At 68.1% G+C, this 24,146-nt stretch overlaps 4 protein-coding genes across 4 annotated transcripts in view; 3 read left to right on the top strand and 1 right to left on the bottom strand.

Moving 5' to 3' along the window:
- Positions 1 to 3,489: 3,489 nt before the first annotated feature.
- Positions 3,490 to 5,155, top strand: EMIHUDRAFT_455992 (hypothetical protein; the record flags this gene model as incomplete). Its single annotated transcript, XM_005785087.1, has 3 exons — positions 3,490 to 4,331; positions 4,438 to 4,540; positions 4,967 to 5,155. The coding sequence occupies exons 1-3, from the start codon at positions 3,544 to 3,546 to the stop codon at positions 5,153 to 5,155; spliced, it is 1,080 nt and encodes a 359-aa protein (XP_005785144.1). The 5' UTR covers positions 3,490 to 3,543.
- A 171-nt stretch (positions 5,156 to 5,326) lies between these two features.
- On the bottom strand, positions 5,327 to 9,701 carry EMIHUDRAFT_455991 (hypothetical protein; the record flags this gene model as incomplete). The annotated part of the gene is made up of 10 exons (XM_005785086.1): positions 5,327 to 5,751; positions 5,815 to 5,997; positions 6,069 to 6,636; positions 7,470 to 7,587; positions 8,130 to 8,191; positions 8,267 to 8,382; positions 8,566 to 8,611; positions 8,683 to 8,826; positions 8,911 to 9,135; positions 9,207 to 9,701. The coding sequence occupies 10 exons, from the start codon at positions 9,699 to 9,701 to the stop codon at positions 5,459 to 5,461; spliced, it is 2,250 nt and encodes a 749-aa protein (XP_005785143.1). The 3' UTR covers positions 5,327 to 5,458.
- Positions 9,702 to 20,334: 10,633 nt separating this feature from the next.
- EMIHUDRAFT_364329 (hypothetical protein) lies at positions 20,335 to 22,285 on the top strand. Its single transcript, XM_005785085.1, has 5 exons — positions 20,335 to 20,460; positions 20,571 to 20,754; positions 21,119 to 21,165; positions 21,302 to 21,413; positions 21,988 to 22,285. Exons 1-3 carry the CDS (start codon positions 20,344 to 20,346, stop codon positions 21,136 to 21,138), a joined length of 321 nt encoding a protein of 106 aa, XP_005785142.1. The 5' UTR covers positions 20,335 to 20,343; the 3' UTR covers positions 21,139 to 21,165; positions 21,302 to 21,413; positions 21,988 to 22,285.
- A 1,529-nt stretch (positions 22,286 to 23,814) lies between these two features.
- EMIHUDRAFT_364328 (hypothetical protein) overlaps positions 23,815 to 24,146 on the top strand; it is a 1,269-nt gene continuing 937 nt past the window's right edge. Inside the window, exons 1-2 of the mRNA XM_005785084.1 lie at positions 23,815 to 23,938; positions 24,019 to 24,112. Coding sequence (XP_005785141.1) covers positions 23,832 to 23,938; positions 24,019 to 24,112 — 201 coding nt within the window. The 5' untranslated portion in view covers positions 23,815 to 23,831. The remainder of the gene's footprint in view (positions 23,939 to 24,018; positions 24,113 to 24,146) is intronic.

Genomic DNA, 24,146 nt, shown 5'->3' with positions numbered 1-24,146 from the left:
CGCGCGCTTTGCGCCCATTACGGTCGGATGGGAGCTACGCGCACGCTTCAACATCCCGCAGCATGCGACGCACCAGGCATTTGTGTACGGCGTCCTCGACGCCAGCAAGTTCGAGGCGGTGGGTGAACAGCGCGACCGTGAGTGCGATCCGTTCGAGGGACTACTGGTGTCGGGCGGCTTTGTGTACGCCGACTGTGACGGCAGCCGGGCCGAGGTGCTGCGCGTGACCTACGTCAGCCTTCCGACGAACGACCTCTACTCAAACCATCACACGGTCGAGTTCACGGGGCCGTACCGCATGATTACGGCCGCTCGCGAGGTCCACCGGGACCGGGAGCAATGGCGGGACGTCACGCTCTCCTTCCTCCTCGGGGTTGGCGCAAAGTCCTTCCTCTGGCTCAACCCGGGGGAGGAGGCCGGCGAGCACCCAATCAAGTTTGGCGCGTTCGCTTACTCCTCCTCGCCCAGCGGACAGGGCGAGGCCGTCTACTTTTACCTCAAGGTGGCGGACGACGAGGCCATGCGCCTCGCCAAGGCCGCATCCGTCCTCGATGAGAAAGAAACGGCGTACCTGAGGGGCGTCGGCGTCGAGGCGCCTGTCGAGGTGGCACGCAAGCCCGACCACACCGGCAAGGGCGTGGACGGGCAGCGCTGTGCGGCACAAGATGCCGCCGATCGCAATTGGCTTGCGCTGCACGACGCCGTCGCCATGGGAGACGCTGCCCTCGTCGACTCGCTCATCCGCGACGAGCGGCTGCTGCCCGAGGAGCTGGTCGAGTTCCAGCTCACCCGCCGGCTGCCGTCACGCGGCCACGACGACGCTCCCCGCGACGCTCCCCGCGGCCGCGACGCTCCCCGCGGCCGCGACTCCCCGGCGATGCTGCACCGGGTGGACGTGCCTGCCCCCGGCAGCGTGCTCACGCCGCTGCAGGTCGCGGCGAGGCATGGGCACAGTGAGGTCGTGCGCGTGCTGCTCCGGCGGGGCGCCTCGCCGATAATCCAAACCGCCAACGGCGCGACGGCCATCGACCTCGCCCTCCGCGACGACGAGCTCTCGGCTGAGCAGCTGCTTGGGAAGCTCAACTCAGCCATTGAGCTGCTGCCGGCCTTGTTTCGCGTGTCGGCCGGCGAGGCGCTCTGCTATGTCGCCGAGGTTTCAAGCCGAGCGACGTCGGCGGCGGCGATGCAGAAACGGACTCGCCCTGCGGCGGCGGCCGACCTCACGGCGGCGTCTGAGCGAGCACAGAACCATGGGAACTTGCTTTTCAGCCGCCTGTCGATCCTGCAGCAGATGCACCTGCTCGAGAGCGAGGGAAGCCGCGCCAGGACAGTGCCGCGCACGAGTGGACAGGCCGGGATGGTGGGGCGGCCTCGAAACTTCCTCGCCCGCGCCGTCGGAGTCCCTTGCAAGACATTGCTGGCTGACCCAACTGTGCAGAGCGCGATCGAGCGCCGCTGGATGGGTGAGCTGTCGCACTCTGTCGTCTCTGGCTACGTCGTCACGCCCAACGGCGTCGAGCAAAAGCTTCGCCGTCCGCTGTCGCGCGCGCTGCTGCTTGTTGTGGCCGTGGGGCTCAACTTGCTGGTGCTGCCATTCGTGGCGCTCGTGCCGCCCCTGCGCTCCGTCCTGCTGCAGAGCCTTCACCTCGGTTTCAGACTGGCATCCACGCACCGCACGCCGCACAGCGAGGACTTCAAGCGCAAGTGGAACCCGTCTGCGCAGCTCTACACCGACTCGCTCTACCTGCTGGATGTTCCAGTCTTCCGGTTCGTCCTGTCGTCAATCAGCTGGGCGCTGCTCGCGCTATGGATGACCCTCGTGCCGACGCCGACGCTCGCCATCGCCGTCGACGACATCTGGGGAGGGGTGTCGACTCTCGTATCGCAGGGGGCGTCGGGGGTCCTGCCCGCCCTCGAGCAGGTCACGGAGGGTTTGTGGTCAGGACTGACCTCGGTGTTGCTGCTCGGCTGGCTGTTTGCACACCTGCTCGAGCAGGAGGTCTCTGCCTTCTTCTCCAGCGGCGACTTCATTAAGCAGGTGGAGCTGGTCTCGGTCAGCCTTGCAATCAGCGCCAAGCTGATGCCCCCCCTCCCGTGGGGCCACCAGACCCTTGCGTTCGGGCTGCTCCTCATGTGGACCTCGTGGTTCCTGCGCGTCTTTAGCGTCTTGGGCATGGGGCCGCAGGTCGTGATGCTGCGGAAGATGATAAAGGACACGCTCCAGTTTCTAGTCCTTATGGCTGGGTGCGCCGCCGCCTTTGCCGCTGCGCTGTACACCCTCTTCCGTAGCACAGCGCTGGACGGGGGCGAGGAGTGCGGGCCCTTGGAGGACCTATCGCAGTCGCTGCCCGTCGCGCTGTACCGACTGCTGCTGATCTCGCTCGACCCGGGCTCAAGCATCGAGTGTGCGGGCGCGGTCGCCGAGACGCTCGAGGCTGGCACGGTGTACGACTTCCGCGTCGCCGCGCCCTTCATCATGAGCGTCTACGTGGTGCTGTCGGTGGTGCTGCTGCTCAACATGCTCATCGCAATCATGGCCAAGACATTCGACGTCGTGTGGGACGACGCCGAGAACGAAAACAGCTTTGTCAAGGCGCAGCTTGCTCTGGGCTACTTCTTTGAAGACGACGCGTGGCCGCCGCCGCCCTTCAACCTGCTCCGTCTCCCAGCGGTGTGCGGGGCGACAGTGCTCCGTCTCCTGTCGCCGGCAGAGCTGCGCGAGCGGCTGAAGGAGGCCTGCGCTCTCCTGCTGTGCAGCTTCAAAGCGGCTGCCAACGCCAGCCGCGACGCATGCAGCTGGCTCGCCTGGTTGGCTGTCCTGCTGGGAAGGATCTGTCGTGAGATACTCGACTGCACTTTCGCCCAGCCCGGTTCGCGGTACAAGACCTTCGACGACGCAGCCGACGGTGTGCCGCCCCAAGACCGCGACCGCGACCGCGACCTTAACCCGTCGGACGTTCGCTACGTCGACGAGCGTGGAAAGCTGTGGTCCGAAGACAACAGCATTCAACAGCTGCAGGAGAAGCTGCTGCTTCGAGACGACGAGAAGATCAGCGCCGAGGCCCGTAGCGTCGTCGAGGGGCTGCGCAAGGAGATCGAGACGCTTCGGAAAAGGAAGGCGGCTGCAGAGGCGAGGGGATACCTGCCCCTCCAGCCCCTCCCCTCCCCCTCCAACACCCCATGTTGTTCCCTAGGACTGCACGGTCGACGAACACGCCCCTGCGACCGTCGAATCGGACACGAAGAAGGCAGGCACCGCCGGACTTACCCCGTCTAGCGACGACGCGGATGCGCTCGTTGCCACTTAAGGCGACGCCACGAAGCCGCGAGTCGGTCTCTGGTGAGGTTTGATCGCGCCGCGCGGAGGAGCGGGGCAGTTCTTTTGGTGTACTGTGTTAGTGCCAGTAGTGCGCGCCAGTCGTGGTATGTATGTATGTAGAGACGGACCCGGTTGCGAATTCTTTTTGCTGGGCAGGACGTCGGCGGCCGAGTTCAGACGCAGTTCGTCGCCGTTCGGTCGCTGTCGCTGCTCCCTCGCCTTCCATGGCGGAGATCCACGTGTGCCACGCTGGTACGTGCCGGGCACGCGGCGCCGAGGCGGTGCTCGCAGAGATCGAGGAGCTTGTCAGCGAGGTCGGCGGACGCTGCAAAGTCCGGCAGTCGGGATGCCTCGGCTATTGCAACGAGGCGCCGAACGCCATCATCCTGGAGCGCGGCGCGCGGCGCCTCGACCCGAACAACGTCTTCACGCGCATTCGCACCCTCGACGCCAGCGCCAAGGTCGTCGAGCGAGCGACCGGCAAGCGGCCTCCTCTCGAGGGCGCCGGCACCTCGGAGCGGCTCGCGAGCCTGCGCGCGGCACGGGCGAGGCAGCACGCCATCTCGGTCTCAAAGTGGAACACTGCGCTCCACGGCCTCGCGGAGCAGGCGGCTGTCAAGCCGGCCCTCCGCTCTGAGCTCTCCACGCTGCTCCGCAAGGCTGGCTTCCCGGAGGGCGTGCGTGCGGACAGGGCGGGCCAGGCGATGCCGTCGGCCATCGCAAACTACTCGCAATGGTCGCTAGAGAGCGTGACGCCCGTGACGAGGCACTCCGCGCTCTTCGCCTTCTCCTCCTCCGACCTCAAGCGAGGCACACCCCACCCGCGCGGCCGCGGACGCATGGCCGAGCCGGTCACATGGCACACCACGCTGCTCGCCGAGGTTGGGCCGAACGCGGAGGGGCCTCTGCCGTGGGTGGAGCGGGACTACACGCCCGTCAGCAGCGCGAAAGAGTGGGAGCAGGGCCGTTGCGAGATGCTCATCAAGGTTTATGCGGACGGGGCGGCCACCTCGTGGCTGCACTCCGCGTCGCCGCAGCGCGTCTGGCTCTCGCGGCCTGAGAGGACGCGCCGCACCCCCGAGATCGGCCCGAGATCACGCGAGGTCTGGCGAGATTAGGCTCTCGCGGCCCGAGAGGACGCTGCGAGTCCCAGGGCTCGTGTCGGAGGGGCGCGCGTTCCGGCCGTCGAGCGTGCTGCTGCTGCTCGCGGGCACGGGCGCGGTTGCGCTGCCGCAGATCCTCGCGCACCGCGCTCCGACGGCGCAGCTTGGCATCTCTCCCCTAGATGTTGCGGAGAGAGACGCCCCATATCTCCCCTCATCTCGAGACGGCTCTCGGCCGATCTCGGACGATCTCGGACGATCTCTAGGGATCTCGTCGCCACGGCGCGACCAGCTGCACGTGCCCGTCGACGTGGTCCTCTCGTGCCGCGAGGACGACGCGCTCCTGCTGCCGCAGCTCGCCGGCTGGTGCCGCGAGAGCGAGGAGGGCGGCGCGGGCAATGAGCGCGTCGCCGTCAACGCCGTCGTCCGCGGCGTCCGCAGCTGCACGCTGCTGCTGACGCCGGCGGCGGCCGGCGGCGCCGCGGCCGCGCCCTTCCCTACCGCGCCTGCGGGGGACGCCGCCGAGGCGGAGGGCTTGCTGCAGGGCCTCCCGAATGCGCGCGTGGTGCGCGCGCGGCTGAGCGCGCCGCTGGTGGCGGAGGCGTGGGCGCAGATGGCCCAGCCGTGCCGCGTGGTCGTGTCGGGCCCGGGCGGGTTCAACACCGCCGCGCGCGCGATGCTGGCGGAGGCGGGCGTCGACGTCGAGGCGCACGTGACCGTCCTCTCGGCGTGAGAGAGCCGGTGGGGAGGGGGTGCCAGCGGGCGTGCAAAGAGATCAGACGTGCGTGTGCAGACCTTCTGCGAGCCGACGCGGGTGGTCGTGCAGCGCGGCGGCGCAACCGCAAGTGTCAGCGGCGGTGTGCTGTGCTCATCTGTGGCGATGTGTAAATCCTGAATAATTCTGCAGCTGTCCGCGCCAGTGACAAAAAGGCCGCACTAGACAACGTACCACCGAACGTACACGGCTCACGTAGAGAGAGAAGAGAGGGTGCCCCGCGCACAAGCACCGGGGAACGACATTCAAACAACATGCAGTTCATGCGCGCTTTGCCGTCCGCGCGCGGACCTCTGACAAAGAGCGACGGCACGGGCGGAGGTACGCGTCGGCGTCGGTGCTGCTGCCGGCAGCGCCTCCGAGATCGAAGCCAAGGTAGGCGCAAGGCTGCGTCCACGGATCAAACCGCCGACCGACCATCGGGTCGGCGGCAGAGATGTCGCCGAGCCCAAAGCGCGGGTTCCTCCAGAAGCGGTTGCCGGAGCTCATGATGAGCAGGCGGCGCGACTGCGCGCGGGCGCAGCAGAGCTTGCTATACGCGACGAGAGAGTGGCCTACCAAATGGACTCATCAGTCCTCCTTACTCATGCAGAGCAGAGCTGGCTGTGCGCGGCGACGCAGGCGGCCGATGCGGCGGCGCTCCTCCGACTCGTCCACCGCAAACAGCGTCGTCTGCGAGAAGCGCGTGTCGTCGGACTGCCGCCGGCGCGGGGCCACGTGCAGCAGCAGCGCCGCCGCGACGACGCGCCCGCCCTCGCGCACCACGAGCAGCCGGTGCGGCGGCGCGGGCAGCAGTCGGCCTGCCGCGTGGCACTGGAGATGTGGAGAGAAGTGGGGAGATGTGGGGAGATATGGGGAGTTATGGGGTCGCCTGCCGCGTGGCACTGGATCTGCGGCAGCGGCTGCCGACAGTCGAGCAGCTTGCCAATCAGCTCGACGCAAGAGGGGAAGCGGCGGCGCAGCAGCGACGCGGCCTGCGCGGCGACGGCCTCGTCGCATCCCGCGGCCGGGTGGTCCTCCGCCACAAACCCGCCAGCTCCGGCGACGCGGTTGGCGCCCGAGGTGGCCGTGGAGGCAAGCGGCGCGCGTGGCGTCGGCACCGCCGCCGCCGTGGCGGCCTGCGCCGCCCTCGCCACCTTTGCCGCCGGGCGCGGCGTCGGCGGCCGTGTCGTGGGTCGGGGTCGCTGCTTCCGCGGGCGGCGGGCGAGCGTCTGCGGTACGCCCGCCCGCGAAGCGAGCTGCGGCGGGGGCGCCGCCACTCGGCGCGGTGAGACCTGCGGCCGCCTGCGCTTTCGAGGCCGGCGCCTGGCCTGGCCGTTCGCCTCGCTGGCGCGAATGGGCATCGGCGTGCGGACCGCGCGGCCGCCGCCCCACGCCTGCTCTGGGACGCCGCAGGCCGCGTGCGTGGCGTCGGGGTTCATGTGGCACAGCCAGCGCTCCTGCAAAGGTAGGGTAAGGTAGGGTCAATGTCTCCACCACACACACAAGGTGGCGGGGCAAGGGCCAGGGCCAGGCTAGCCCCTTGCGACTCCGCGTCTAGACGACAGGAGCCCCACGGCATTCATGGTGCAAGGCCCGGTGCGCGTGTGTGTGAGCGGTGTGAGTGGTGTGAGTGTGTCGCTCCTGGTCGCCGGGGGCAGCAGCGCCGAAGGGGAGGAGGCGCCACTTCTGGCACCCGTCGCACTGCACCCAGCTCAGCACTCCCCCCGCCGCCTCCTCCTCTCCCCACTCCTCCCCCTCCTCTCCCGCCTCCCCCTCCTCCTCCCCCTCCTCCTCCCCCTCCCCCTCCCCCTCCCCCTCCCCACCGCCAGCCCCGTCGTACTGCGCCTCGTCCTCCTCCTCGGCCGCCGCCGCCGCCGCCGCCGCCGCCGCCGCCGCCGCCGCAACCGCCTCCACCTCCACCTCCGCCGCCGTGTCGGCAGACGCGCCGCCGCCGCCGTCGCCGCCGTCGCCGCCACCGCTGCCACTGCCACTCACAGCTTGCAAAGAGGCCGGTACGGCCGGGCCGGGGAGTGGGGGAGCGTGTGTGGTGACGCGAGGCGTGCAGCGGCGCTGCAGGCAAGGCTGGCGCAGACTGCCGACGCCTCCGAACTTTGGCATGTCGAGGCAGAAGCGACACGCGCCTGCGGGGGGGATGGTTTGCCAGCATCAGCACGGTCCCGTGCCGTGGCACCGCGTGAGTACACAAGGGCTACGAATCCAGCGGAGGACGAAGTCTCCTTTGAGCGCTCGTGGAATGCAAAGACCCGACTCAGAGCTCCATCTATCGGACTGCGCCGCAGTTTGGCGCCGCGCACGCCGCGCACTCGCCGCACCGCCTCTTCTTCTTCTTCCGCCGCACGAGCGCCTCGCCGCCGCCGCCCTGCACCCCCGCCGGGAAGGGGAAGACGCTGGCAGCCGCACCACCGATCAGAGGAGGGGCCGGCGGGGAGAGAGGAGGGGCCGGCTGGGGCGGCGGAAGCGTCGACAGCGTCATCGGCTTGGGCGGCGGCAGCGGCAGCGGCTGTGATGGCGATGACGGCCCTCGCGGCGGCCCCAGCGGCGGCCCTGGAGGCAGCGGCGGCCCTGGAGGCAGCCCAGCCGGCGGCCAAGCGGCGGAGTGCGGAGCGGCGCCAAAGATGGCGGCGGCCACGGCCTTGTGAGAGCTCGTTGTCCCGCCGCCTGCTGCCGGAGCTGTCCCCGCCGCCGCCGTCCCCGCCGCCGCCGTCCCCGCCGCCCTCCCCCCCCCCGCCGCTGCCGCCGTCGCCGCCGCCGCCGTCCACGCCGCCGCATACGCCCCATACGCAGCCGCCGAGACCACACACGACGCTGCCGGCGCCGCAACCGCCGACGGCCAAAGAGCCGCTTCGCCTGCGGACGTGGTCTCGGACATGTCATGGACACGTCGTGGACATGTCCGGACGGCGCGAAGGTCGCTTCGCCTGCTGCCCACTCGCCTTCGGCAGAGCCCCGCCGCTTGCGCTTCTCGGCGGCGAGGCCAAAGTGACGCGCCACCTGCTCACAGCTCTCGAGGTGTGAAGAGACGCCGTTCACACAGCCTCACACGGCCGGCAAATGTGGCGCCGCCACCTCGAGGCGCGAGCGGAACTTCTTCCCTCGCTCGTCGAAGAAGTAGAGGTCTGTCTCGCCCGCAGAGCCGCCCGTCTGCCGCACGTCCACGCGGATCGACCAGCCGCCAACCAAGCCTACGTGCTGAATACACCAACCTCGGGGCGGGAACGGTGTTGTGCGGTGTGTTCAGAGCGCTGTGTGAGAACGAGGGACACAAACACAGAGTGAATACAGCTGAAGACGGTCAAATACAGCGGAACCGTGTCATCTCGAGCGTTGGTTGGAAGACAAGAATACGCATTCCGTTTCTAGGCCACCAAAGCCGGCCGCAGCGCCGAGCCCAACCAGGTACCGCTCCAGCGCCTCCAGCTGCGCGTGGGCATACCTGTTCAGAAAGAACTCGGGCCGTCACATTTCTTTTTATACAGCGCCACCAGCTGCGCGTGGGCGTACTCGGGAGAGTCGAGGCCGGCGTAGCGCGGGTCGCAGAGCCGGAGCACCCGCCCGACCACCCGATCGAGCGTCCTCGCAACCTCTCGCTCGACCGCGTCGCCGCCCGCCTCGACCTCCCTCACCAGCTTCCTCACCACCACGCCAACCTGTGGACATGTCTCGGACATGTCACGGACGTGTCTCGGACATGTCCTCACCAGCCTCCTCACCACCACGCCAACCTCGCGCGCCCGCTGCGCCTCCTGCCTCTCTGCAGCGCGCCGGCGCCGCTCCTCCGCCTTGAGCGAAAGCACCACAGCGGCGATCAACGACTCACGATTAGCTATTGACTTGAGCAGTGGTGGCTGCACGAGTAGCTGATGACTGACAATCAGCAGTGGTGGCCGCACGAGTAGCTGCTGACTGTCAATGAGCAGTGGTGGCCGCACGAGTAGCTGCTGACTGTCAATGAGCAGTGTGGCTGCCCGATGCTCAGCAGCTGTGGCCGCACCTCGAGAGAGAGCACCAGGCCCTGCACGACGCCACGCACCTCCCTCTCGTCGCCCTCGACCGCCGAAACGAGCGACTCCACCGCGGCTCGGACCTCCCTCTGCACGCGCGCCTCCTTGCGCTGCGCCTGCGCCTGCGCACGCTGCCGGGCGGCCTCCTCGCGCCGGCGCCTGGCCGCTGCTGCGCTGGCCTCTCGCCAGTGCGCAACTGTCAGGCGGAGCAGGCAGGAGCCACCGGCGGCGAGTCTCGGCAGCGCGGCGGTGTAGATGAGCTGCTCATAGTGGAAGGACACGCGGCCGCCGGCAACGGCCTCGGCGGGAACGGGAATGCGAACGTCAGCCGGGATGATGACGCGGGCTCTCGGCACCGGCGCAGCGCTCGGCAATACACTGGGCGCGAGCAGAGCGCTGTGCACAGCACCGGGCACCAACGCCGCATGCCCAGCGCCACCACCACCAGGCACCGAGGCAGCGCTTGGCGAGGCAATGAGCGAAGCACTCATGAAACACATGAAAAAGAATATTTATTGTCGCAATTGAAACAAAAGAATTCAATAACCGAAAAGAGTGAAAAAGAGGTTAACGAAGAGCGTGTGTGAGTGTGAGTGTGGAGAGAGACAGAGAGAGACTCTTCTTTCTGAGTGTGTGGGCGCGTGTGAGTGTGAGTACACACACACACACACACACTCATGAGAGAGAGATTTTTAAAGACCAACAAGAAATCACGACTCTCACAGTGATTTGGGCTCGGCACACTCATGTGGGCGCTACATGAGCGGCGAGGGGACTAGAATGGTGGACAGGTCCTTCGCGGAGCGAACGCGGCGACACGGGCGCACGTCGCGCGCGTGCGCGCCCGCGACAAGACGAGACAAGACGAGACGAGAAGAGAAGGAGAAGTAGACGTTGATGTTTTTGCTGCCGCGGCCGCGCCGCGAGCTCGCGTCTGCTTTGGCGCCGACGAAGCGACGCGTCCCGCTGCGTGAGATGGCGCCGCCGCGGAGTCGGCGCCGCGATCAACCGCGCGCCAGCGGCGAGCGGCGCAGCGCGGCCACCATGCGGCGCGACGTGCCCGCCGATCCTTCGTGTTATTACTTTTTGGATTGCGCTGTGCACGCTCCGGGGCTCCTTGGCGATGGAGTCCTCGGATGAGGAGATCTCTGATGAGGAGCTCATCGACATTGAGCCAGTAGACGACCGCTGTGCGGAGCTCAGCAGGTTGAGCGAATTGCTCGAGGTGTCTGTGTCCGAGGCTTCCCGACTGCTGCGCAGCTGCAACGAGTCCAGTTCTCTTTGTTGAATTCTCCGCCAAGGTAGCGAGCGGCGACAGCGACCCGCCTGCGAGAGCGCGCACGCACACCGACGGCTCACAAAGATATTCGGAATCAGTCCTCCCTGCGCTAGCTTTTGAGAGGGGACGCAGGACGCATGCGGTGAAGAATTTCTTCTCGAGCGTGACAGTCAATTGAGCCGCGGTTGAGCAGAGCCGCTGTTGAGCAGAGCCGCTGTTGAGCGCTGTTGAGCAGATCGCTGACGCCACCTCTGTGGAGGCCGACGCCCAAGGAGTAGTACATGATGCCGAACAGCGCCGCTACCGCCACCTCCGCGGAGGAGTACCTGTCCTGCTGGCGCGGCCAGCTCGAGCAGCGCCTTCGCACGGCGGTCGGCAAGGCGCTGGCCGAGCAGCCAAAGGACCCGTGCGCTGCCGTCGCGCTCGAACTCTTGCGTGGGACCAGCCTCGAAGAGAGAGCCGCCGCTCTCTCCGCCGCGCAAGCAGAGCAGGAGGACGGTCCTCAGGACGACTTTGCAGGTCCTTTCCAGCGCCGCTGCCTCCGCCACCCGCCACCACCGCCTCTGCCACCACCGCCGTCCCACGCGCTCTGTCACCCACGCACCGCTCCCGCCTGCCTCAGCCGCACCTCCCATTCCACCACCATCCCTCGCGCGCGACCCGGCCACCGTTCGCTTCCCGATGCCTACTCACGGTCGCACTCTCCCCGGCGGTGCAGGAGATGCTCAAGTGGGCTGCACCGCCTCCAAGACCAACGAGACGGAGCTGCGCAAGCTCAGGGACGAGAACAAGCTGCTCAAGGAGGAGATCCAGTCGCTCAATAACCAGTCGCTCAAGGAGAAAAACCAGTCGCTTAAGCAGGACGAGAAGCCGTCGCTCAAGGACCAGCTCAGCAACGTCAGCACGCCGAGTGCCACCACTTCGCGCGACGGCAAGGCCGACGCATTCCCCGCACCGCCGCCTTCGCGCCACCGCGCCACCGCCCCCACCCACACACCGCCGCCGCGTCCGCCGCCGCCTCCCGAAGAACAGAAAGCAGCTGCAAAGAGGCGACCGAACGAGCTGCAGCCGACCTCCGCCGCTCGTCAAGCGAGGCGTAGCATCGGCGACCCGCGGTGGGACCGCAAGGGCTTTGATGACTTTATCGCGCAGGCGGCACCGCTCGTGACGGTCGGCTTCCTGCGGCGGCTTCTCGCACAGGAGGTCGAAGGCGTCGACCCGCGCACGGCGGTCCAGGAGGGCGACCTCCACCGCACGCTGCCCTCCGACGCCGGGATTGTGGGCGTCGCCGTCTACGCGGTGCTCTCCGCTTCCTTTGGATCGGCGCGCTTGAGCGCCGCCACCCCACGCGCCAGAGCCACCTCCAAGACCCGCGACCAAGACCCCCCCGTGACCGACGTCGACCTCTGGCGGGAGCTGCGCGCTCTCGTGGCCGTCCTTAACGAGGAGACGCACGGCGCGCTGCTCGCGGCGGACGACGACCTCGTCTTCTGGGACCCGCTGTGCGTGCGCCCCGGCAGCGAGAGAGCGGCGCGAGCGGGCATGTTCCGTGTCTTCACGCACTACCGCGTGCAGCTGATCTTGCTGCCCGACAGCGCCACCAGCTGCGACCTGTCCGTCTTCGATCGGCTGGACACGATGGCGTACCTGGCGCTCTCGACCTTCTGCCAGAGGCAGCTGAACACGGGCGCCGTCGCGCTCGGCGCGGGCGTCGACCTGCCGACGCGGCTCATCCAGCTGCCGAAGACGCTGCTCCAGCTCAACTCGAGCTCGCACGCCGAGTTCCACTCGATCGCGACGATGCTCGAGACGGTCGTGCGCGCGCTGCAGCCGGTGACGACGGACGACGTCGGCTTCGGCGTGCTCTGCGAGGAGGCGCAGATCAAGTGGCTGCGCGCCACGTACGTCCTCGAGCTCGAGGCGCGCGGCGGCGTCATCCCGCGCTACCAGGACCTCGAGCCGCACGGGGTCATCGTGGGCGAGCTCCCAAAGGGGCGGCTGCTCTCCGTGAGCCACGCATGGGACTCGCAGCTACACGTCAGCCCGAGCGGACACAAGATCGCGCGCCTCGGCGCCGCCCTCCGCGGGCTCGGCGCCGTCACGGCCGAGGACGGCCTGTTCCTCGACTACGCCAGCCTGCCGCAGGCGGCGCCGTGGGCGGGTGAGGCGCACGACCACTACGTGTCGCACCTCGGGTTGGAGGACACGCTGCCGCTGCTCGGCCGCTCGGACGAGCAGTCGCGCCGCTTCGGCTTCGCGCTGTGGGAGATGTCGCGCATATACGCCTACTCGAAGATGGAGGTCGTCGTCCTGCCGCAACCCGCACAGCCGAGCGCCTTCCCTTGCGGGCCGACAGCGTGGGGCCTCGTCGGTCAGCTGCCCTACTGCGATCGTGGATGGGTCCGCCACCGCCCGCCACCGCTCGCCACCGCCCGCGACCGCTCGCCACCGCCCGCCACCGCTCGCCACCGCCCGCCACCGCCCGCGACCGCCCGCCAGCACCCCTCGCCCTCTTGTTCCACGTACCGCGGAGACTCTCACGGCGTCTCCGCTCTCGAATCACGTGCCGGGTGCTCCACGTGCAGTGCTGCTCCGAGTACTCCATCGCGCGACTCAACGGTCGCATCGTCAACGAGAGCGACGCCGACGTGCGCGAGGTCGAGGACTCGCGCAGCTGGCCGACGACGGTGGAGGAGTACTCGACGATGATGGACGTGAACGCGGCTCGCCCCGTCGGCTTCACCAAGAAGGGCGACCGCGACGCCGTCTGCTTCATCTTCTACCGCGTGTGCTTCGGCATGCGCCACGCCTTCCTCCCCGACGAGTTCGAGGTCTCCGGCTGCGTGCTGCCCACCCACGAGGACCTCAGGGCGGTCGACATGAGCCTCGTCGGCCGCGGCGACGCCATTACCGACTACTACGTGTACACAGTGCTGCCGCGGCCGCCCGTCGCTCTCGGTGACAACCGGGTCGAGCACGCCGAGCTCATACGGCATCTGAAGGCCACTCTGCTCACGTCCACCGCTCAGAGCGAGCTCACCTCGCGCGACAAGTACCCGCTCGCCATCTCCGACGGGACGGAGCTGCGCACCCCCGAGGCCATCGGCCGGATCGGCCGGCTGCACTGCCTCCTCTGGATCGCCAACGGCGTCGGCTTCGAGCAGACCAAATTCGGTGACGACCCACCGCAGGTCGACGCCCTCATCAGCTCGCTCGCGGCCCTTGGGAGCGAGCGGCTGCCGCATGTGGTCATCGTGTGCACGCGCTTCGGCGCGTGGCGCGCGGGCACGGCGGTGAGCGCGCTCGGTGTGGGCGTGGTGGTGTGGATGCAGCTGCCGGGCGCGACGGCGGTGAGCGACGAGTCGGCTAGTAAGCTGCTCCTCGGCGTTGTGCAGCCGCTGCTCGAGCGGATCGCGGAGCCCTTCCGCGTCGGCAGCTCGTCGGCGGGCCTGAGCAAGCTCGTCAACAAGGAGGGGCTCACCACGTTTGGCCGCGGCTGGCAGCAGGGCGGCTGCCTCGTCGGCGACGACGGGCTGCCGCCGCTCGCTCCGTGGGTGCCGTCCGACGCCGCGCGGGCGGCATGGAGCAGCCGCGGCTGCTGGCTGCATGATCTCACTGTCAGTGCGGCGGCCCCCTCGTCGGTGGGCTCGCGCCTGCTGGCCGCGTGGTCTGCCAAGGAGCAGGCCGACGCGTTGGCCGCCAAGAGCGAGCTGCACGAGGCCATCACCGTGCACGTGACCGACTCGACGGGGCAGCCCGTGCCGCTGATCAGCCTCGCGTCGCAGGCGCCGCTGCTTGGGCAGCTCCTCTCCAAGGTCGGCGACGCGGCCAAGGGTGGCGCCGAGTCCAAGCGGAAGCTCGGCCCGCGGCAGGACCAGCTCCAATTTGCGCGTACGCGCGCGAAGAACGACTTCTTTCATGGTCGGCCGGAGGCCTGGCCGCTGCACTGGGCGTGCATCAATGGTGAAATCGACGAGGTGCGCCGGCTGATTGTCACCGACGGCCACTCGCCGAACGAGAGGATGACGACTTTGGGGGGGGCGCCGCCGCTCAACTTTGCGGCGGGCATGGGCTACTACGCGATCACCGAGCTGCTCATCGAGCTGCACGCCGACCTGACGATGCAGGGCAGCAACGGCGACACGCCCTTGTCCCTCGCAAAGCGCGAGCGGCATCACCAGGTCGCGCGACTACTCGAGACGCACTCGCTCTCGAGTGAGGCGGTGCGTTGTCATCCTCTCGCGCAACGCCGCGTGCCGCCGCGGAGGCCCCCGCGCGCCCGTCCCTCGTGTCACCGCTGAGCCTCCCCCCCCCCACCCCCCATGTGCGCCCGTCGTGTGCCACAGGCCGTGAACGCGATGCTCGTGTGCGCGATGCCCCGCTCGTGTGCGACGTCGATGAGCGTCGAAGACGTGGTCCCGAAGATCATGGCCAACCGAGACGCGCGGCCCTCCCTCTGCTTCGTCAACAAGGACTCGCCGCTCCGGTGCATCTTCAAGCACGCCGACGCGCTGCGAAAGGGCGAGACGGTGCCGATGACGCTGCTCTCGCCCTCCAACTGCGTCGGCGCGGCGCCGAAGAGTCGGCGGCCGCGAAGCGCGGCGCAAGGAGAGTGGAGCGTGATGGACCTGATGGTCGACGCGAGCTCGGTCGCCTGCCACTGGCGGCTGACGAGCGACCAGTTCCTCCTCTGCGAAGACGACGACGTCTACGGCGACTTTGTGCTCAACTCGTGTGCACTCAAGCTCAACGTCGGGGAGGCGCTCGAGATGGTCCACGAGACGGCGACCGAGAACCGCTCGCGGCTCCTCTTTGTCAAGCGCGACGACCCGAACCGCGTCATCCTTGAGCACGCGAAGGCGCTCAAGCGCGGCGACGCGGTGCCGACGAGCCTCAAGCTCGCAAAGGGCTCCGACGCGCTCAAGTACTTTGTCCCCAAGGACGACCATCGCATCGACACGCACGGGCCGTGGCGTGTCGCCGAGTTGTGCGTCGGGCCGACGCCGGGCGCCTTCCCCAATTGCACGTGTCGGCTCAACGACGACGAGTACCTCGTCTTCGAGGGCGACGGAGTGCCCTTCGCCGGCTTCGTGTTGCACTCGCCGTTCCAGAAGTTCCACCCAGGGCACGAGCTCATCCTTCTCGCCGCGACCGAAGCGAACACCATTCGGCTGTGCTACGTGAGGCGGGACGACCCGCGTCGCTGCGTCTTTGACCACGCGGCCGGCCTCAGAGCGGGCCGGACCGTACCGATGACATTCACGCTCGCAGGCGGCTCCCAATGCGCCATGGAGATTGCGCCCGAGACCGAGTACGTCTCCACGCACGGCGAATGGAAGGTGGTCAACCTCAACGTGCGCGCCTCGGGAGGCAGCGGCGACCCCGCCATGTGCCAAATGAAGCAGGACGCCAACGGCTACCTCCTCTGCCAGGGTGAGATTGACTACGCGGGATACGCGGTTCACCCGCCACATCTGCGTGTCCACGCCGGCCACGAGCTGATTGCGCTGAACAACGTCGACCCGACCGACGGCGGCCTTGCCAAGATGAAGCGCGAGTTCAACAAGTTCAACCAGTGGAAGGTCGAGGCCGACGGCACCATCTCATCCGTCCAAGACGCGAGCCTCTGCCTCGGCGCCTCCCAGGACCCGTCCAACACGGACCCCTACGCGAAGATGCGCAACGAGTTCCACCTTCAGAATCAGTGGGTCGTCAACGACGACGGCAGCGTCTCCTCCAAGTTCGAGCCGGAGGTCTGCCTCGGCCTCAAGGTGGACGTGAGCGCCAAGTACGACCCGCACGCCAGGATCCGCCGCGAGTTCGCCGACAAGGTGCAGTGGGTCGTCCACGACGACGGCAGCATCTCCCACAAGCTCCAGCCCGAGCTGTACATCGGCCTGCGCTTCGAGCCGTCGCCCATCTGCGCTCTGTACGACGACGACGTCGACCCGGCGCGGCCGTCGAGCTCGATCCAGCTCTTCACGCACGTCGGCGACGTCGGCTTCCTGCACAGCCTGCGGGACTCGGTTCTCTCCGACGACTTTGACCAGAAGCTCAAGCTGGCCGCCGAGGCCTTCCACCTGGGCGAGCTCACCTTCCGCGTCGACCGCTCCGCCTTCACGCTTGCGTACGAGGCGAGCGTGCTCGCGATGGACAAGCTGACGTTGCACCAGCAGGAGAAGCTCGAGGAGTGCTCCGGGGCGCCCTACGTGCACCTGCGGGCGCCGGCGGGCGCGGGCAAGACGTTTGTCGCGCTCCATCGCATTCTGGAGGTGCTCACCCAGGAGTCGGGCAAGCCGGCGACCGTGTGCTTTGTGGCGTGCAACCTCGCTCTGTGCCTCTTTGTCGGCCGCTGGCTGTGCAAGCGCGTCAAGAACACGCTGCTCCGCGCGGCGATGCTGCGGCGCATGCACGTGCTCTTCCTGCCGTTTGAGCAGGGGCCGCAGGCGCTCTCCCTCGAGAACGGGCGGCTCGAGCGCACGCCCGCCTCCTTCCTGCAGAGCGGGCCGCAAAGCGGGGCGAGCCCGCACTACTCGCTTCTCGTCGTCGACGAGGCGCACCACGTCTTCACGAGGCACGCGGCGGCGATGGCGCGCTACCTGCCGCCGACGTTCGACGCCGACCGGCAGCTGATCCTCCTCTCTGACGCGTCGCAGTCGACCGCGTCGGGGATCGCCTACCCGGCGGGCTCGCCTCGCGAGGTGCTGCTCACCGAGGTGGTGCGCTCGAGCCAGCGTATCGTCGCGGGCGCCGGCGCCTTCCAGCTGGCGGTCGACAAGGCGACGTCGCACCACGGGGCGGAGGGGCCGCCGCTCAAGGCCTTCATCTTCTCGGCCGACGCCGACGACCGCTTCGACGGCTACGCGTCGCACGTGATCAAGGCGATCGAGCACATCCGGCACACGCTCGGCGACGTGCCGCTGCACGACCGCCTCGCGATCGTCGTGCCCGACGACGCCTTCGCCGCCGAGCTGCGCCCGTGGCTCGAGGCGGCACTCTTCGACGAGTACCCCGAGCGCAACTTTGTGCTCGTCGACGCGATGGAGGCGGCGGCCTCCGCGGTCAACTCCCACTCGCGCGCCAACCCGCAGCAGAGCCGCGTGCGCGAGGAGCTGTCGGCGGAGCTGGCGGAGCGCAGCACCGGTCTGGGCGAGTCGAGCGGCGCCGCGTCGGAGGACTCGGGCTGGGCGCACGAGATGCTGCCCGAGGAGTGGATCGTGCTCTCTCCGCTCGCCGACTTTGACGGCCTCGAGCGGCTCGCCGTCATCGCCTGCGGACTCGACTCGGTCATCGACGACGGGGGCGACGACGACGACGACGGCTCGAGCGCCGGCGGAGAGAGCCAGGCGGCCTTCGAGGCGCGCGGCCGCATCTACCGCGCGCTCACCCGCGCGCACATGCTCGCGATGGTCGTGAACGAGGCGCTGCCCAGCGGCTGGCTCGAGTTCCTGCAGCACATCAAGCTGCGGCCGGGCAAGCTCTCCGCGGAGAGCCTCGCGATGAGCGAGTTCAACGCCCTCGGCCAACTCGGCCTCGCGCGGCCGGCCGTCACGTACGTCGCGAGCCTCAACTACGCGCGCGTCGCCTCGTACGATGAGCAGTCGGTGACCGTGCGCCTCGGCAGCATGTCCGTGTACTCGGCGGGCACGACCATCACCTTCAAGCGGGTGAGCGGCCCCAGCGCGTTCTCGCACTTTGAGTTCCCTGGCTTCTACACGTCGCTCACCCACGCCAACCAGCAATCGACCTTCGCCTTCCGCCAAGAGATCGCGACGCACCAACTCGTCTCGGCGGAGCTCGGCGGCCCGCCGCCCGCCGCCGGCCTCTTCTCGTTTGAGCTCCGTTCCCAGGAGCAGCTTCTTCCGCGAGCCAGGAGCAGCGTTTCCGCCGCCTCGGGGGGGTGGCTCATCGTGCAGAACGTGCACGGCACCACGGTGGCCAGCGAGCTGGCGGCGGCGGCCGCGCAAGCGACGTCTGCGGCCGCCGCGCAATCGACGAAGCGGGCGGCCGAGGCCGGCGCAAAGGGCCCCTCGAAGAAGGCGCCTGTGACGAGCGTACAGCAGACCATTCACCAAAAGGTGTGGGATGCGGAGCTCAGCATCGTCGGCAAGCCCACGGGCCGCATCCCCAAGTTCCTGCCCTTCAAGGTGTGCACCGGGGGCGACCACGTGACGGTGTACTTCGGCGCCGACGATCTCTTCGACGAGATCTACTACAATGGCGTCGAGGTGTCGCACGAGGTCGAAAAGTACGCGACCGACGCGAACGAGCTCAAGAAGCTGCACCTGGTGAACGCGGGCACAGAGGCGGTGCTCGCTCTCGCCGTCCACGACTATGAGCCCGGTACGAGCGCGTGCTTCTTCCTGCGCGCGGTCTCGGACGACCCCACCTCGGCGTGGTCTGACTACAGCGTCAAGCCCGGACAGTCTCAGTTGGGCACCGTGTGCTATGGCCTCAAGGGGACTGGCAAACATGCCAACGGCACGCACCGAGATATGCGCAACAAGCAGCGGCCGGCGGAGAACGCACCGCCCGCCGGCTGGTTTGAGAACGACTTTGACGACTCCGCGTGGGGCAAGCCGACGCCTCCGACGTGCGCGGACTGGGCGGAGAAGCACGAGATGACTGGCGTGTGGTACAAGGAGTTCAAGTACACGTTCTACCGCGTGAAGCCGCAGGTGTTCCAGCACGTTTGAGTACACAATTTGAGGGTGATTTTGCGCGGTCGTTGTGCTGATGTGAGTAGTTCATGTTGACTACTGTATGTTGGGGGATGATTGTGATTGCGAGTCTCACTGGATGTTGAGACGGGGTCTATCTACTGTATTCTCTATGCGATGTGAGTGTCGTGTGCACACGACTTGAAAGTGCAATCCTGATGTTGATGTGTATAGTAGTACCGCATCTAATTTAATATCTAAAGGTGAGTCTCTCCGTCACTTCGCCCCCTGTCAAACGAGGAGGTCGAGCGCGGGCCGAGCATCGTGAACTGCCGTAGAAGCGCCCGAAGAATGCGCCCCCGCGCCGAGCCCTCATCGAACAGCAGCCTCCGCGCCACTGGCGACAGCCGCTCGGCGGGCGGTGCGGTGGCGCGCGGAGGTGTGGGGACCGCCCCGGCTCCCGCAACGTCCGCGGCAGCACGTTGCAATGCGATCGGTGGCGTGTTCGCTGCGGCCGGCGCTGGTGGCGCCCCGGGCACGACGGCTCGTCGACCACCGTCCCACGGGACGCAATGGCCCAGGTCGTAGCCGGTGCGTCGCGCGTGTGTGAGGAGCGTGTTGGAGGCGGCGGCAGGGGCGGCGGGTACGGTGGCGGCCCTCGCGGCCAAAACGCCAGGTGCGGAGCCGCTGGGGCGGCCCCACGACCCTGCAGCCGTTCCAGCGGCAGGGACGGACGTGGCAGTGCGGGTGGCGGAAACGATGGCGGCACTGGCGGCCGCACCGCCTGGTTAGACCGTTTGGTAGACGAGTCTACCGGTAGACCGTGATGAACCTACGACCCCAGTCTACCGGTAGACTTGGTAGACCGCGGTAGACTCGTCTACCCCTTTTTCAGCCGCCGAACGGTAGACCGCCGCCGCCGGACGGTAGACCGCCTCGGCCGTTTGAATATGCAGCCTCCAGTTCTCCACTCTGGCGCCACTTTGGCAGACGAGCGCCGGCAGATGCCCTCGCGGCCTGCCGGCGAACGTCCGTCCGGCGAGAACGCGCGCCATAATGGACGTGTGGCTGTCTGGCGAAAACTCGCTCTCGAGAGCCGCGAGGGCGGCGCTCTGCTTTGACACTTCTCAACCTCCGCTACAAAAAGATGATTTTTTTCCTTTTTTCTCTGACGAATCTGGCCATCACGAACTAAAGTGTGCAATGGCTTCCATCGTTCTCGACCAGGGGGAGAGGATTGTCGCCGTCAACTCGGCGTGGACACGGCTGTGTGGCTTCTCGGCCAACGAGGCCCTCGGCAGCTCTCCAAAGCTCCTCCAGGTCCGTGCATAGCTCCTTCATGCATGGCCAGATATGGTCCGGCCGCATGAAAGGAGCGACAGGGTTTCGGACGCTACACACTGCCGACGTCCTTGTCACCCTATTCGCAGGGACCGAAGACAGACACGCGAGAGGCAAGGGCCTTTGCCGAGGCGTGCCGCCTCGGCTCTGCGTCCACCACGCTGACAAACTACCGCAAGGACGGCTCGCCCTTCACGCACCGCATCAGATCGCGCCGCGTGCTCGACGCCTCCGGACGCGTCTACTACCTGAGTGAGGGCCGGGAAGTGCACGGCGTCCTCAGCCTCCTCCCCTCGTCGCAAGTCGCGCGCCTCTTTTGCGTCACACTGCCTCGGCTCGCCGCGGCACTACCTCCCCTCGCCGCACTGTACGCGGCGCGGGAGGTTGCCAGCCACGCTTCGGACAGGCGAACGCGCAGCCCGGGCGACGCCAGCGGGAGCCCCTGAGGAGTAGACAGAGAGAGGCGCGCGCGGACGCACTCCCGCGAGGAGCTCCGGCTCTAGGCACCGCCACCCACTGAGCACAAGGCACGCACCCTCCCCTTCCCCCTCGCTTCTCCCGCAGGTCGGTGACTGGAGGCCTCCTCCCACAGCACAAAGCCACGCACCCTCCCCTTCCCCCTTGCGCGTGCCCGCAGGTGGCCCGGCGGGTCGGTGACTGGAGGCCTCCTCCTCCTCGCGGCTGGCACCGGCCTTCTCCTCTCTCTCGCCTCGGCCTGACCTGCTGATGACTCGCTCCTCCACTGTCAAGCAGGCACCAGCGGCTTCCTCTGCCTCGCGTCGGCCCGACAGGGGAGGGAGACTCGTTCCTGGTGCTGTAGGCACCAGCGGCTTCCTCTTCCTCGCGTCGGCCGCCCTCCTCCCGGGAAGCCTGGTCGCCGCCGGCTTCCTCGCCGCCCTTCCTCTTCTCGCCGCCCTCCTCAACCTCCTCCTGCCTGCGCTCCTAGATGCGGATCTCTCTCTCTCTCTCTCTCTCTCTCTCTCTCTCTCTCTCTCTCTCTCTCTCTCTCTCTCTCTCTCTCTCTCTCTCTCTCTCTCTTTCTCTCTCTCTCTGTGTGTGTGTGTGTGTGTGTTGTGGTGGGAGAGCCCTGCCGACTAGCACTCGAGCATTCGGCCGCCTTCCGCTGTCGTCCGCTGTGTACGCTGAATTCGCAGCCTGTGTACTCACCACGCGCTCTTTGCTCACTCCCACTCTCTCCCTGAGCCATGCACACGAACGCCCCTCCCTTCTCTCACCCCCTTCCACTCTCGCTCTCTCTGACTCTTGCGTGTTCATGACGCGGCCCGGACTTCAGTCTATTTACTCACGCCCCTGCCATGCACACACGGACACCGCCTCGCAGCTCGCTCCCACTCCCCTCCGCTCTCTCTGACTCTGGCATGTTATAGTGACGCAGCCAGGCGCCTGCCCTCTCCTCATTCCCAGCCTATTGTGTTGATTGTACCTGTACCTGCACTTGCACCTGCACTCTCACACCCTAACTCTTGTGTGTTCGACATGACGCAGGCCTGCCCTCGCCTCCTCGGCGCCGCTGCTCTCCCTCCTCGCTCAGCCAGACAACCTGCCCGCCCTCGGCGCCGCCCTGCCGCCCTTCCTCCTCCTCCTCCTCCTCCTCTTCGCCGCCGCCGCCATCGTCGCGGAGGGAGAGGAGGAGCCGCACGCCGTCGGCGGCAGCGGCGAGGGCAGCGATGCGGCGGCAGAGGGCGCGGTGGATACGGCGGCAGCAATGGACGGGGATGAGGCGGCCATGGCGGCGGCGCGGGCGAAGCGGGCGGCGGCGGGGAAGGCTGCAGACGGGGCGGCGGAGAGGGTGGCGGCGGCGGCGGGGGCAGCCTCCCCCCGCCCGCCCCAGCACCACCCAAAGGTGGTCGCCGTTGGCCTGCTGGCCTTCGCCGCGGCGCATGCGTTCCTCCTCCTGCCGCCCCCCGCCGCCGGCTCTCCCGCCGCCAGCTCTCCCGCCGCAGCCGCCGCCTCCCCTCCCCGCGGAGCTGCGCCGAGCGGCGGCGGCGGTCTCCGCTGCCTCGACCCGCGCCCTCTCTTCACGGCGTCGTGTGCGCCACGCTCGGCGCTCGCCCCTTCGTATAGGTGTGGATCGCCCACCCACCCAATCCTGACACGCACCTCCACCCCTGTCACTCAGCCAGTCCGTCCTGCGCACCTCCAACCCTGTCACTCAGCCAATCTGTGCTGTATGCGGGCTTCACTCTCGGGCCAGGCTGGAGGGGGGGAGGGGGGGGGGGGGCTATAGGCGGCGCCCATATCTTCCCATATCTCCCCATATCTCCCCATATCTCCCCATATCTCCCCATATCTCCCCAGATCTCCCCCTAATAGGCGGCGCCCTCCGCTGCTTGAACGCGTGCCTCGATGGCGTTCCTGTCGGGGCGCGCGCTTGGCCCGGCGCGCTAGATGCTCGGGGGTGGGTCTGCGTTCCGACTGCCACGAGGGGTAGGGGTCGGGGCTCGGGCATGGGGGTTCGGGTAGCGTGGGGGTAGGGGATGGGTTGGGGGGTACCGTGGGGGTAGGGGTCGGGGCGCGGGCATGGGGGGTTTGGGGCGCACCCCCACCCCGCGCAAGGCAGCGCTCGCGGCAGCACGCCCTCGGCAGCAACATTCGGAGCGTGCCGCAGTCGCATCTTGCGTGCCCGTAGCCTTGGCCCGGCGCCCTGGTTGCCCGGAGGTGGCGGCGGTGGCGGCGGTGAGGGCGGAGAGGGAGGTGGGGGCGAAGGGGGCGGCGGGCTCGGTGGGGGTGGGCTCGGAGAAGGCGGAGAGGGTGGTGGCGGGGACGGGGAGGGGGGGAGGGGGGGTGGAGGACTGTGTGTTCATGCAGGTCGGGCACACGCACACACGCACACACTCACTTCGGACACTCACTCACACCGCGGCGCGGGCCTTGCACGTTGAATGCCGTGGGGCTCCTGTCTTCTAGACGTGGAGTCGCGAGGGGCTAGCCTGGCCCTTGCCCCACCACCACCTTGTGTGTGTGGAGAAGTTGACCTTCCCTTACCCTGCCTTACTGTCTGAAACAGGCCGGGCACTTCTGCGGCATGCTGGCCTGCATGCGCCGCAGCGCCGACGCCTTCGCGGCGCACGGGGTCCGCCACCCTAGAAGCGGAATACCTCCCCATATCTCCCCATATCTCCCCTTATCTCGCGCCTAGAAGCGGAATTACGTACTCTCCAACTAGCGCTCGAGAGGACGCGGGGCTCCGCTGTGTTCGACCGTATTCGCACTCACTGCACCCCCCCCCCCCCCCCGAGCGTTCACGCGGCGCTCTGAAGACTCTGCACGATGCCGTCTTCCCGCCCCAATGTTGGCGTGTTCGGCACATAGGTCCGGTGGCGGCGGCGATGGTCAAACGGGCGGCGGCGCCCGGTCCGGCGACGGCGCTCCCCGTGCTACGGAGCGCGGGTCAGACGCCGTTCACGGCGGCGAGCTCAGCCTGTGGGAGCTCTGGGCGGGCGGCGAAACGGACCGCTTCGGCATGAGAGAGGGGCCTCCCAATCCCCCCACCCGCGTCCCGGTTTGCGGTGCCAGGCGTCGTTCGCTGCCCGTAAGCTCGCGTCGCTGCGGCAGCGGCGAGCGGCGGCCGCGGCGGCGGGCCTTGCGCGGCGAGCGGCGGCAGCGCACGGTGGGCGTCGCGCTCCTCTAGACCCCCCCCCCCC

This window comes from Emiliania huxleyi (genome assembly GCF_000372725.1).
Source record: "Emiliania huxleyi CCMP1516 chromosome Unknown EMIHUscaffold_164, whole genome shotgun sequence".
In the NCBI taxonomy this organism is placed as follows: Eukaryota; Haptophyta; order Isochrysidales; family Noelaerhabdaceae; genus Emiliania; species Emiliania huxleyi.
The sequence above is the reverse complement of the archived record's forward strand: the minus strand, read 5'-3'. Positions and strand labels throughout refer to the sequence as shown.

What these genes read in the sequence shown, in the direction of transcription:
- EMIHUDRAFT_364329 (XM_005785085.1), top strand. Translation starts at nt 20,344, where the DNA reads ATGGCTTCCATCGTTCTCGACCAGGGGGAGAGGATTGTCGCCGTCAAC. An exon ending in GCTCTCCAAAGCTCCTCCAG is followed by an intron (nt 20,461 to 20,570) that starts GTCCGTGCATAG and finishes CCCTATTCGCAG; the next exon opens with GGACCGAAGACAGACACGCG. An exon ending in TGAGGGCCGGGAAGTGCACG is followed by an intron (nt 20,755 to 21,118) that starts GCGTCCTCAGCC and finishes GCGTGCCCGCAG; the next exon opens with GTGGCCCGGCGGGTCGGTGA.